This window comes from Semicossyphus pulcher, unplaced genomic scaffold (assembly GCF_022749685.1).
Source record: "Semicossyphus pulcher isolate SPU_LCO1_2020_fin unplaced genomic scaffold, fSemPul1.0.p SCAF_3, whole genome shotgun sequence".
In the NCBI taxonomy this organism is placed as follows: domain Eukaryota; kingdom Metazoa; phylum Chordata; class Actinopteri; order Labriformes; family Labridae; genus Semicossyphus; species Semicossyphus pulcher.
In genome coordinates, this window is record NW_027211704.1 from 20,229,526 (window position 1) to 20,242,959 (window position 13,434).

At 43.9% G+C, this 13,434-nt stretch overlaps 1 protein-coding gene across 1 annotated transcript in view; it reads right to left on the reverse strand.

The window, feature by feature from the left end:
* The window catches only part of cpne5b (copine Vb), a 132,412-nt gene extending 124,957 nt beyond the window's left edge, over nt 1-7,455 (reverse strand). The window contains exon 1 of the mRNA XM_069677998.1: nt 7,361-7,455. Within this exon, the coding sequence (XP_069534099.1) occupies nt 7,361-7,455 (95 nt within the window). The remainder of the gene's footprint in view (nt 1-7,360) is intronic.
* Between the last annotated feature and the right edge of the window lie 5,979 nt (nt 7,456-13,434).

A 13,434-nucleotide genomic window follows, 5' to 3' on the forward strand; every position in this document is an offset into this window, starting at 1 on the left:
GTGATTAGGATGGAGGAAATTTTGTGACGGGAAGTGTCAGAAAGGACAGTAAGATTGTTAGGGTAGGCTTAAACCAAAAGTACAGCTGCGTATCATCAGCGTACAGTAGAAATGGTAAGAAGTATCACAGGCAGACTGTAGTAGATCCCCCAGAAGCAGCATATATAAACAGGATAGGTCCCAGAATTGACCCTTGTGGGACTCCACATAAAAGGAGAGCAGAGGAAGTCATGGTTGTTAATAATAAGGTTATAAGGAATAAGGTTAGTATGTGCAGCAATATTGTAATGTTTATATATAGTATGTGTTTACATATACACACATTACAATCTTATCTTAAAATCAAGTGTGAGACCATCCTTGGTTCGAACATGCTACAATGAGCTTTGAAAATTCTAGCGGTGCAGTACGTATGCCGTACATATTCACACCCAGAGTGCTCAAACCTAAAGAGACGTGATGTGAAAGAGCGAGGGGGAATCCGAGTGATGATAAGTAGCGGCGTTGGATTTCCCGAGGGTTTCTTCACTCTGTGTGAGACGCTTTCATATCTGTCCCAGATCTGTGCAGGAACCTATCAGATGCTGAATACAGGCTTCCCATAAGCACAAATCTGTATGCTAATGCAGCACATCCAGACATTTAGCAGGGGAATTTAATCGGAGCAACATCTGCAGTGCCTGCCCTGCACTTGTAGGAAACAAGCAGAAACATTATATCACCATCACAGGCCTCCAATTAGAGTACTCCAACATCCATCTTCACCTGGTCCCAGCTCTTACATTGCATGTCACTATCAAGAAACAGACAATCCATTAAGGTTTAATTGGTTCTCTCTGCTCTGAGTTTAATCAATGTGACCTTTGACCCTGTGCTTGTCGGCTGTAACACCTCACCTTTCCTGACCTCTATTTGCTCCCTATCAATCACCTCCTGCGCACACAGGTGAGGGCCACGATGCGTTCAGTACTACGACTACACAACCTGCATATCTAATGTCTTGTTAGAGGCACTTTTTTTCTCTTTGATGCCAAATCACTCTGATTAATTATGTTTTATTGTCTTATAATAAGTCTCCTGCCATAATTAAAAATCCAGATTTGGCTCTTTAATACAGCTTAGATCTCCTCCAGTAGCTGAAGGCTGTTTGAGTAAAAGCCTTGTTAATCTTGATTGTAGGTCCAGCCTATGTCTAATTTGTGCCTCTAGAGTATTATCATTACATCTGAGTCACAGAGCAGCTGTTCTTCAGGAAAATAAATACCCAGAAGGCCGTAAGACAACACAAACCTCTGGTTTAAAGACGTCTATCTTCCATCCATCTGCTTTTACAAAAGATTCATTCTTATTTAAAGACAGCACCTGGGAATTACAGATCGACTTGAAAGTTTTACTCAATTCTGCAGATTGATTTTATTTGCTATAATTATCTATAATCTCCATCCATTATCAATACCGCTAATCCTGCTCAGAGTCGCGGGGCCAATCCTAGCTGTCATTGGGCGAGAGGCGGGGTACACCCTGGATTGATCGCCAGTCAATCACAGGGCTGACACACAGAGACAGACAACCTTTCATGCTCGCACTCACACCTACCGGGCAATTTAGAGTCACAAATGAACCTAACGAGCATGTCTTTGGACTGTGGGAGGAAGCCGGAGTACCCGGAGGGAACCAACGCATGCACGGAGAGAACATGCACACTCCACACAGAAAGGCCCACAAGATCTAAACAGGGACTCAACTAAGAACCTTCTTGCTGTGCAGTGTGCAGCCTTATCTATTATGTTTTTTTTTATGATCATGAGGAAAATGACATGGTTATATGTCTTTATTATTCTCTATTTATATTTCTTGTCTCATACAAAACTAGCCAGGAAGAGTATAAAGCTTCAGGCTTGGGTTAGCAGATGTATTTTGTAGAAACATTCTGACTCGTTTTGAGTTTTAGTTCTAGGTCTCAAGTCCATGCCGCAACTTTTAGATGAAGTTGGAGGTAGATTGGATGTTTTTAATAAGTTTAAACCGAGTCAAGTTGGAGAGCTCCAGGCCACACGTCTGCTTACCTCCGTTGCATCACGTGACCCCCTCTAAAATATACTCTTTGTGTGGGGTCAAATTCATGTCTCAGATTGGTCATGTTGGGCACGTTCATTCTGATCACGACTGAGAGGTAGAGCTGGGTTCAGGGCTCGCTTTCTCCCTTGTGCAGAACTCCAGATCAGGGACATTATTGTAACTCAGGAAAGAGGTTTGAAACTGTATTTATTGTGAATTGGACGATATTTTTCATCCCGAGGATTCTTTGAAAATCCTGGAAATACCTTTCAAACCGCAGTAAGTGCTGTTCAGGGTTGTTCAAAGATCACTGAGTATTTATCTTCAGAAAAAAAACGCTGCTGAACTCTGTGACTCAGATTTAATGATAAAGCATGAGAGGACCAAGCTGAGACTGTGAAATGGAATTACTGGCTTTAAAAGCTCTGAATTGTTGCTTATGCATGTGGATTCCTCACATTTGTTGTTCAGGCTTCCACAGCTTCCAATAATGCCAGGTGAGCTCATCGCTTATCAATATGACTGTGAACAGCTGCTGCTCCTCCATTGACTGACCCGCTCTTCAGCACACGAGGCAGACAGTCCCAGCTGACTGCAGAGGCTGGTAAAAGGCTATGAACCGCATTAGACACATAAGTACTTCTTTATGATGTTTGAATTGACTGCACAGTAACATGGCGGAGCAGGAATGGGGGCGGCAGACATTGACCTGCTGGTGAATGGTGATGGAGGGATGAACAAAGGCCGGATCAGAGGACTGGGGCTTGGCTCTGCGGCTGTAGGATTTACGTCTCGTTGATTCTGTCCACATGCAGAAATGTTTCTCCCCAGGAACAGGACCATTGACTGACAAGCCAGAGGGAGTGTAAATACACAGGTAAGAACAAGCCACAAGTTGGATTTTGGCTTCAAAAACACTTTTTTTTGTCTCACAGAACAAATGTGCTGGACAGGACGCATCAAACAGAGTGGTAACCTTGCACATGGCGACAGACTTATCCCAGGAGTGTCTGCTTGTAAACACAGGTTTCCTCTTCGTTTCCTCCACACACAAACAACGTTTTAGGTCACTGAAAACTGATCTTTTGTAAAACCCTCACGCCAGGGTGAAGACTTTTAGAAACTTCGTGGAAAGACGTGCAGACGAGTTAAGCAGCGTTTTTTCAGCTCGTGACGCCAGGCTGTGCGCCGTCACAAATGAGGCGACATTCCTCGCAAAATGACGGACGAGACAAAAACCGTGATGCTTCTAACGCTGCTAACAGGACTTTTTACATGTTTACACATATACCATAAATTCTCAAAATAGTGGGCGGGGCCTTTATTTACCTCAGCTGCAGAGGGTACCGGGCTTTTATATGAAGCCGGCTTATGTTACGGACAGGCCGTTATTTCTAATTCCCTCTGTACATGTGGTCATATTTTATTATGAAGCCTCATTTTTCTATGATCCGCTCTGTTTTTTCCAGTACCTGATTCTTTTCGGATCAATGCTAAAGCTCTGTGCTACATCTAAAACTTCGACTGTGTAACGAAAGCCATTCAGCGTTCATTTTTCCCGACTTGGATCCGATCCTGATTCAACAAACGATTTTAAAAGTAGTTTTCTTCTCCTCTTGAGGACAGACCTCACAAAGCGTCATTGTTACTTTTTACTGATCTCTATCATGATGTTGAAATTTCGGCAAACTTAAGACCCGTTAATTAAAGTCAATCACAAGAAAAACGGTTTCTTTTTCTGTAACAATGCAACACGCAGAACAGGAAGTCTTGACGTCGCTCATTGCCGCTCCAGTTAGATTGCACCCGCAGTGACTAAAACAGTGCACTAACACTTTAGATGAGTAATCCACATCAACAAAGTGTTGATTTGTTAAAGGTAACAAGATTCTATGATTATTGGCTCATATTTGTAAATAAAAGTGATAAAATTCATCATAAATAATTCAAAAATACATTTATAAATGATTTTTTTTTTTTTTTTCCCCGGCCTGTGTTTGGGGCCAGCCTTTATTTGATCGTGCCGACCACGTCCCCGGCTATTTATAGAGAGCCGGCTTTTATTTGAGGATTTACAGTATGTACAGTTACTCGTCCACTATACTGATATATCGTCTCCCTTCCTCGATGCGCCATCACAGCCCACCAGGTAGTCTTCCAGCAATAGATTTTGTCAGACTTTTGATTGGCTGATTTTTCTTTTCTTCTTTGCATGACTGGGTTATATCGCCGCCTGCTGGTGTGGCATTCTCACGACAGCCTTTCTGTTGTGATTTTGCGTTTTTGTTTCGACAAGGATATTTTTATATAGCGTCCTTGTGTTTTTTGGAAACGAAGGAGGGAAACACCCGTGTACGTGTAGACACAGCCTCAAACCACTTGGTCAAGTTCATGGAGACAATCACACGTCTTGGCTTTTTTTAAGCCTCGAGTTTGGCATTTCAGTCGCCGGCATGTTTGTTTTCTGCAGCCATAAATTACTTTATTTGGATGAGAGTGTGCTGACCACAGTTGTGTATCTGTCAGCCTAAAGAAGCAAAGAGAGCTTGTAGAACACAGTGGTCTCGCAGCTTGCTCGCACCAATCTCTGATGAGAGAGTGGCGAGTTAACAACACAAACCAGGTGACTCAAAATAACCGGTCTCCTCGTCACTACAGTCTGCTGTAATCTCTCTGGGCGAAAGCCAACAACAGTCCTGGCTCCAGTACCAGCCAACCAACAGATAAATGCACGATAAACACTGAACGAGATAACAAGGCAGATTATTTGTCAGATGTTTGCATTCAAAAAATCCAAAGAAGGCAGCAACACAAACACTGTTCAGTGACTGAATCAGCTGAGTTGACACCTAGCAGACATCTAGCAGCACCAGCCTTTCACTTAACGCGACCACGCCCTTAATTTTGTATAAGACTTAATGGGTGACTTATATAAAAATACAGCCCTTGTACTGTTGTCATGACAGAGACCAAAAACAGTTTTCCTACCAGGCTGTAGACGTGTTTAATGCTGCTGTAAAGTTTTAATATGGGGCCTAATTGACTCACTTTTGGAGCCAGCCTCAAGTGGCCACTTGAGGAACTGCGTGAGTGTTTGGCTCTCCCGCTTTGGCTTCATTTCTCAGTGTTCCACTCTCCAAAACCAATTCCTATCATTTCCCCTCTGTCTCACAGATCCAGTGGCCTCCCTCCTCTCTCCATTTGTCACTGGTCCCGATAATAACACGTTGTCAAAGCAGGGGATGTAGCCCGTAATAAGGGGTATTAACCCAGAGCGAACAGCTATCATCATGGTTCGGGGGTTTTAGAGAGTGTGTGTACGTGACGACAAAGGCAGAACAGAGAAGAACACCCAACAGGGGGTCCTCTTGTTGAATAGGAATCTGACTCAAACAACATCTGTACGCAGGATTTAGAGGATTTGTGAGGCATTGAAGAGTCACTGGAAGTGTGCGAAATCAGACAGGATTAAACTGTTGCTTCAGGAGGGCCTCACACAGCAGCCTAGTATTAAACATTCATTACAACACCCCAGGAATTACAGTATGGGAAGGAAAACTGGGCCTTTTGCATACGTGAGGTGTCTTTAGAGCTCATTAGGCTGCAATCTGTGACAGTAAACCCCGAACAGTCAGCTGCACATTCCACACAGATTACATCATACGCACATCTCATTAAAAGTTTGAGTCTTGCACGCATCTGATGCTTGCTCTCCAGGATGAACTCTCAGCCTGTCTTGCTCACACACACACACACACACACACACACACACATTGCAGCTGAAGCAGGAGGGAAAGCATCGACCCTCCCCCTTTCGATTAGTGATTTCCTCTTCCCAAACTCCTCTTCTCGCTGGTAGGAGGCTTCTGCATCACTCTCTCTTTCCAACACGAACACACTTTTGTCAGAGGAAACATTTGCATAAATAAGGGGTGGTTAGAATAGCACTCATCATTTACCTGAATGGTGCTTAATTGCACATCAGTGTAGCATGTAATCCCGGTCACCTCATCCCCAAAGGCTGAAACACACAAAATCCAGAACACACTTTGCCAGCCATCCTTCGATCGCATCCCCTCCCACTATCTCCCCCCATTTCCTACACATCACAAACAGGCAAAGTGTTGTTCATTCAGTACATTGAAACGCACTCATTTCTTGCCAGGATCTATTTTTTCTTTTACTCCGAGCTGGGGGGGGATGTGGCAGCGAGCGTCTCCACTGAACGTCAGAAAGCGCATCAATAATGCACACACAGCTTGTTATAGCTCAAACTCACTCTGCTCCGATGGCTCACCAACCTAAAACCCAGCATCAAAGAGCAGAAAGATGTGTCTGTGCGTGTGTGTGTGTGTGTGTGTGTGTGTGTGTGTGTGTGTGTGTGTGTGTGTGAGGATGCCAGCACTGGAGCATACTGTATGTCTGAGAGGCAGAGGCGTTGAAAGCACTGACTTTTAAACCTTTCCTACTGGGAAGGGGAGTGACTGTTTATTCTCAATGAAACAGGCGCTGCAGGGAGATTCATTTAGAGAAGGCGGTTTAGTTTACTTAAGAAAAAAACCTGCAAAGAAAACTGCTTTGTGCTGAATAATGAAAAAAAAAATGCTTCTGAGATCGAGGTCAAGGACACGGGCTGTGGGTGAATGTGATGTGGATCTTTGAATCTTTAACATGCAGCACTTATTAAAGAAGGCAGGCGAGGATGGAGAGAGGCTTTCTGTGCTCGGGGAGCTGAAAGCAAACAGTGGTTACAGAGGGAACAGTATGCTCTTCTTTTGTGCAGATCTCACTCACAGCAATATGTGTGTCTAATAAACTGTATAATAAACTCTACCACAGAATCAGTTTGTCTCCTTCATAATAAAAGCTCACTTGGTTCATAGTGCACACACCTGTTTCCTATGTCTGTCAACAATCGGTGAGAAAAAGCCAGCATGCATGATTTATTTTGAAATTTTGCGCATGTTCAGACTTCCTTTCTGACGGCACAGGTGGGAGACGCCTTCAGTTAGACGTGTTTTGAACTTTTTCCAAAAGAAATGAACACACATCAGTTCAATATTAATAGAAATCCTGCCTGAAGACAACTTGAAAATGAAACCACGCAGACTTCGTCCCCACCCAAACCCTGCACCTATACCGCGTTTTACCTTTTGGATAACTTATCTTCATTCCTCTCTCACTGAACAGTACCAACTACACCCCACAGAAAGGGTGGGGCTCCCTCACAACTTTTCCTCCACGCATCCTCCTCACAGCTAACTTTCCTGACCGTGGGCTCTCTGCGGACGCCTCCACTCACCTGCACGAGACCGTGATTTCCACTTTGGTGGCGGGGATGTTGCCTGTGATCGGGTCGAAGTCGTACACCGATGACATGTCCTCCAGCTTGTCCATAACGTCTCCCTCCATCAGCTCCATCGCTAGGTCTCTGGGAGGCTCGGGTCTGATCCGGGAGCCGCACAGTCTGGTCCTGACGGCGCGCGCGGAGTCTCCGGAGACTCCAGAGACCAGATCAGAGACCAGACGGCCTCCGGTGCGACCGGGAGAGGCAGCCACTTCAGATGTTGGAGCTGGAGAGGAGGGAGGGCGGGAGGAGGAGGAGGAGGGGGGTTACTTGGTTAACTGTCCATGCAGCGTGGATAAAGATAAAAAATAGAAAATACAAGGAGTGGATCAGAGATGACTGTTGCGCGTCACATGGAGAGCTGGAGTCCTCTCCGCGCTTTGTCTTCAGTCTGAGCGCACAGCAGAGCGTGTGAAGAGAAAAGGCTGGATACTCTCAAACACACCCATCCTCCTCCTCCCACACAGAATTACTCTCAAGTGCTGGCAGCCCTGCCCGTGCCCCGCTGCTGCTGCTTCTGCTGCTGCTGCTGCTTTCACTGTCACCCTGCAACTGCCTCTGCTCACTGACTGTGTGCGCTCTAATTTAATTACGCACCGATGCTCGTCGATATTTGAGACTTTATATGAGGTTTGGTTGAAAAGTGCAGCGTTATATCCGTCAAAACGATTCAATAAAAGGCTGTTAAAGCGCACATTCCGGAGCAGTAGTCCCAAACATTGTGGTCCGAACCCCACAGTGGGTTTGCAGCATACATCTAAAAAGGGGTCTAGAAATATTGTGGGTTAGAAATAAAATGTAGAGTATTTTTTCAGACTCATTTTCATGTGGATTTTTATGGATCATCCCACCTCATCAGCACCCTAAAAATGATTCATGTAAATCAGCCTGAAAACGAGCGATCACTTGAACTGCTCTCTACTTGTGAACAGGGCTCTCCAGTGGACACAGCTTTGTTTCAAAGCTTTCAAAGCTAAACCGTTAGGAGGGGCTACTAGATTTCAGCACCGTGGACAGCTCCCACAAGATAAGATGAAAAGGGGGGAAGAAAACTGCAGACAAGTGTTTTCAATCTTCTTTAGCTTTTCATATTCACGAAGTTAAAACTGTAGATTCATCCAGACACGTTCAGTCCACATGAATTTAGAGATGAAACTCCACATGGTGGGATATTCTGCAGGTTTCTGTGTTAAAGAGGGCATGACATTTTAAGAAATGCGAGTTACCAATTAAAATGTGTTCATGCTGGCTGATTTAAAATCAATATTAATTATAGAGGGGGGAATTACATGGGGATTTAATGGTCGCCATCCATCATTAGCCTGTTGTATGCAGCTAAGACCTGCGCTGTAAACCATGTTGTAATAAATATGCTAAACTGGTGGAGCCCCCTGCCAAGAAATTGATGGCTTTGTCAGTTTTGGATAACTACAGTTCCTAAATGCGGGCAGAAGGTGTGTGTGTCTGTGTGCCTGCATATGTGTGTGCTATCCTCTCTCCTCTGTTTGTCTCACTCTCTTTTTTACGTTTATCTTTTTTCATGCATAACCAAAAGACTTACATACATATGTGAGTGTGTGTGCGTGCGTGCGTGCGTGTGTGTGTGTGTGTGTGTGTGTGTGTGTGTGTGTGTGTGTGTGTGTGTGTGTCTGTGTGTGTGTATGAAATGCACATTAACACAAGTCATGAATAAACAAATAAGCAGCAGTTTCCTGCAGAGTGCTGCATGCATCATTATATAAAAAATCTTTTTACCAACTTGTTTTCTGTTAAAAACAGAGGCGTCACATTTCTAGTGTCATTGTACCTTTTCTCTCTCTCTCATGCACCTCACACACACACACACACACACACACACACACACACACACACACAGAGACACACACACACAGCTATAAACCCTTTTACCTCCTTTCATAAATGGGTGCAGCAGCTAACAGCTCTTTCCTATATAGAAGCACCTCGCGTCTGGATTCTGGAAATCAATTTAAACCGACACAAGATGCTTCTGCCCACACAGCCCACACATACACACACACACACAGTCATTCCTTCACACACCACTGTGCACATCTAAAAACAAATTAGTTTCTCATATGTCACTGAACGACCCATAAACAGAGATAAAGAGGCGAACACGTCTTCACACACGCCCTCTTCTCCTCCCAATCATTCATGTATTTTGGGGGGTTTTGTGCAGTGTGTGTGAGCACGTTATTGCAGATGTTCCAGGGAGTGGGCTGGCAGGAGCACGGCCAGAGGACAAGGGAAAAAAATGGAAGAAGAAGACCTGCACTAAGTGCTTTAAGCAAAATAGCTTTAAGCAGTCTGCCAGGCTTTACAAATGAAGAGAACCTGGGCTTCCAGATATCAAATTAAACTCCCATTCATTCATAAATCACATGCAAGAGTTTCCAGCTTTAAAAGAAACAACACTCCAATCAACAGCTTACATCCATCCATCCATCCATCCATCCATCCATCCATCCATCATCTATACCGTTTATCCTGTTCAGGGTCCCAGGGGGGCTAAGGCCTATCCCAGCTGTCACTGGGCGAGAGGTGGGGTACACCCTGGACTTATCACCAGTCAATCACAGGGCTGACACACAGAGTGTCAGGGTTTGTGGTAAAACCAAAAAGGTGAGGACCCAGAAGCAGACTTAGTTAACGGATGTAATTAAATAAAAGGCAAAAATGCACAAACAAAATCTAACTCCAACAAAAGACAAAAAGGAAAATCAAAAGACAGCAAAAAAACTCAGGGGAGGCGCGAAGATAATCCAGAAGATAGACTTAGACATAGACTCACACACAATGGACGACAATGAACAGGCAACGAGACAAGGGAGCACAAAGACTAAATAAACTTAGGAGGTGAGGCTAATCAGACACAGGTGAGACAATCAAGGGAGCAGGTGAAAACAATAAGGGCAGGGCACATAATCCAACAGGCGGGAAAACACACAAAGGCAGGAAGTAAAACAAGACAAAACATACATAGGGCAAGAACTACAAAATAAAACAGGAAACACTAAAAACCAAACTCAGGACTGTGATAGTAGAACTCAAGCAGGAAATCTCTAGACAATAAAACACAAATGAATTACATAACTAAACAAGACTAAATCAAGACAAGAACACAATATATTAAACACAAAATTAAACAATGAGAACTCATGACAGGGAGACAAAGTGACATGGTTAAACAAGAAATAATAACTGAACACCAAAATACAAGAACCTGTCACGCTCACACTCATGGGCCATATTAGAGTCACCAATGAACCATGTCGAGCATGTCTTCGGCCTGTGGGAGGAAGCCGGAGTACCAGGAGGGAACCCACGCATGCATGGGGGAGAACATGCAAACTCCACACATAAAGGCCCACTTTGTCTGGATTCAGACTAGGAACCTGCTAGCCGTGATGCGACAGCGCTAACCACCGCACCACCGTGTAGCCCTCAACATCTGACAATTCAAAATAATGAACACAGAAATATTAACTCCCATTAGCACCATAAAACTTGTTGTTTTGCTAGTTTGGCATCAAAGGTTTGAATATTTCCACATTTTTCCCGCAGACTTCTGGAGCCGTAAGAAGAAGAAGAAATAACAGTGCACCAGAAAAACTTTTATTTTTACTAACTGATTAGTTGCAGCCAGTTCCTAAGGAACATAAAAATATCTTGCCTATTTCTGGATGTCTTAAGGTGCCGACTTGTTGAGCGATCAAAAGCAAACACTGCACATTTCCTCTGTGTGCGCCGTGCCTTCCAGTTGCAAAAGACCAGGAGGTGGTCACTGGTCGCTTTTGTGCCGGTCTCATTAATTACACTGTGCTGGATTCAAATGTCCCCTTACCCCCTTCTCCGTCCCCTTCTCTCTGCCCCCCTGCGGTTTGCTAAGCACTAATTACTGTGTTTATGCTCGCTTGCGTCATGCTGTCCAAAAATATATCGCCTTTTCTGGAAGCAATTATTCAATAGGAGACAAATGCTCTGTCACACAAGAGTCGCTCCTCGGAGGGAAATAACTAGGAATGTGTTCAACCAAAAAAAGAGAGATGTTTACTCCTCTAAATTTTATACATCAGTTGTCTTAACAATATTTCGAAAAGAACAAACAAAATCCAGTAATTATTACATCTTGGGTGGAACAGAGCTTTTCCCAAACACAGGAAGTGCTCAGCAAACCAGTTAATCAGGGGAATTGTGGGTATTTTCTGCCAGATTGTGACACAGGCTTTTAACTCTTCGTCAGCTGACCATGCCTTTGTCAAAGCTCATATTGTGGCCTCTGGTGACGGTAATGAAAAGGATCAGCGGTCGATAGCGGCGCCGTTTCCTCTCAGTAGACGTTATGCCTTCTGCTGGGAAGGAAATAGTGTTGTAATTCATTTCCTAAGGAGAAATCTCCCACAATGCAATCCGTTTTTTGTTTTTTTTCTGGGGCCCGTTTTTGGTGTTGGGTGGTGATTGTTCTTTTTCCTCATGTGTAACTGACCAAATGAAGATGATGGGGTTTCATGCTGAGTGGTAGCACCGAGTCTGAAAACAAAGAAGAAAAAACACTAAATTATTAACAGTAAACTTCAGGTTTTGGTCTCCCTCAAACAACGAGGCTTTCCTTTTTATCTTCTATGAAGAAAAAGTCTTCAGTTCAAATGACCTCATAGCAAACATAATGCACAGCAGCCCGGAGAACTCTAATGCTGCGTTATAAGAAACTGCTTTAAAAACCAAAAAGCTCCTGAAAAGCTCCGACTGCGCTTTATGTTTAAAGCTCCTGTGAAATATTCAGCTGGTGTTATTTTTTTGGAGGTCTTTCTGTGAAATGTATGAAGTCTACGTGAACAGGCCAGGTTGAATAAAAGAGAATATACACAAAGAATATAATAAAAAGGCATATTCTATCATGGTGCATATCAGACTTCTTCCAGTGTTACCACATCCAAAACAATCCCTGGTATATCACTTTATCTTATGCAGCCAATCTAAAGTCGCATATATTGGAAACAGACTATAATACAAAGTGTAAGTAGAATGTTTTGGGTAAGAAATAGATTAAGTGAGGTCAAAATAGCACGGGGGAATTTTCTAACGTCCACTCTAACATTTATTTCAGTAACACCCATTTGGTGCAGCTTAAGCAAACTCCAGTGAGCCCTGTTTATGCAGAGGAGTGGGGGGTTTGATAAACCGCAGTTCAAAAGGGCCACATGTCCCCCTCCCAGAGTGTAATCCTGCTCTGCGGCCCGGTGCTCTAATCCAGAATCAAACCCCTCCTGAGGTGACAAACACCACGCACAGAAACCTCTTATGAATGATTGCAGTGAGACAGACAGGCCGAGGGACCCACGGACGGACACACGCTGGCATACATGCGGTGTTTATGTGAGGCTGCAGCAGCCTGGGTGGCTGATTGACTGGCTCACGGCCCGGTGCTCCCTCAGTGGGGATTCAAAGACCTGCGTGTTGGATTACAGCTGCAGAAGAATGCTTAAAAAATAACTTTTCCTTGAGTAGGTTTATCTCGCCGCTAATAAGTGTATATATAGTGGCTGAATTAAAATGCTCTTACTGAAGAGAAAATTAATTAGACTAAGAGGAACAGAACTCCCTGCAGGCCGAGTTTCCACCGGGGACTCGAGGAGGAGCGAGCACTGTGCCCACTGTGCTGCTTAATGTCACCAGTGTGGATGATGGCACAGTTACACATTGCCTTCATTAGATTTGCCTCTCAAAGCTCCCTCGAGACTGTGGTCACATCCTGAAATTAAATTAAACTGAGTAAGTAATGCTAATAGACGACAATTTTGCACAAGTAGTAAGCTTTTTTAGACCAAAATGCTGATTTTATAGCTCCTAAATAAATACTACTATTACAGTTTTTATATACGACGAAAAAGATTTTAAAGACTTGAAACTGGCCTTGTCTATGGCGTCCCCTGCCTCTTTCCCAGTGCATGATGGGATAGCATTTATATCCGCAATTTTGGAATAATGCACTGGCTTTCTGGCTGACA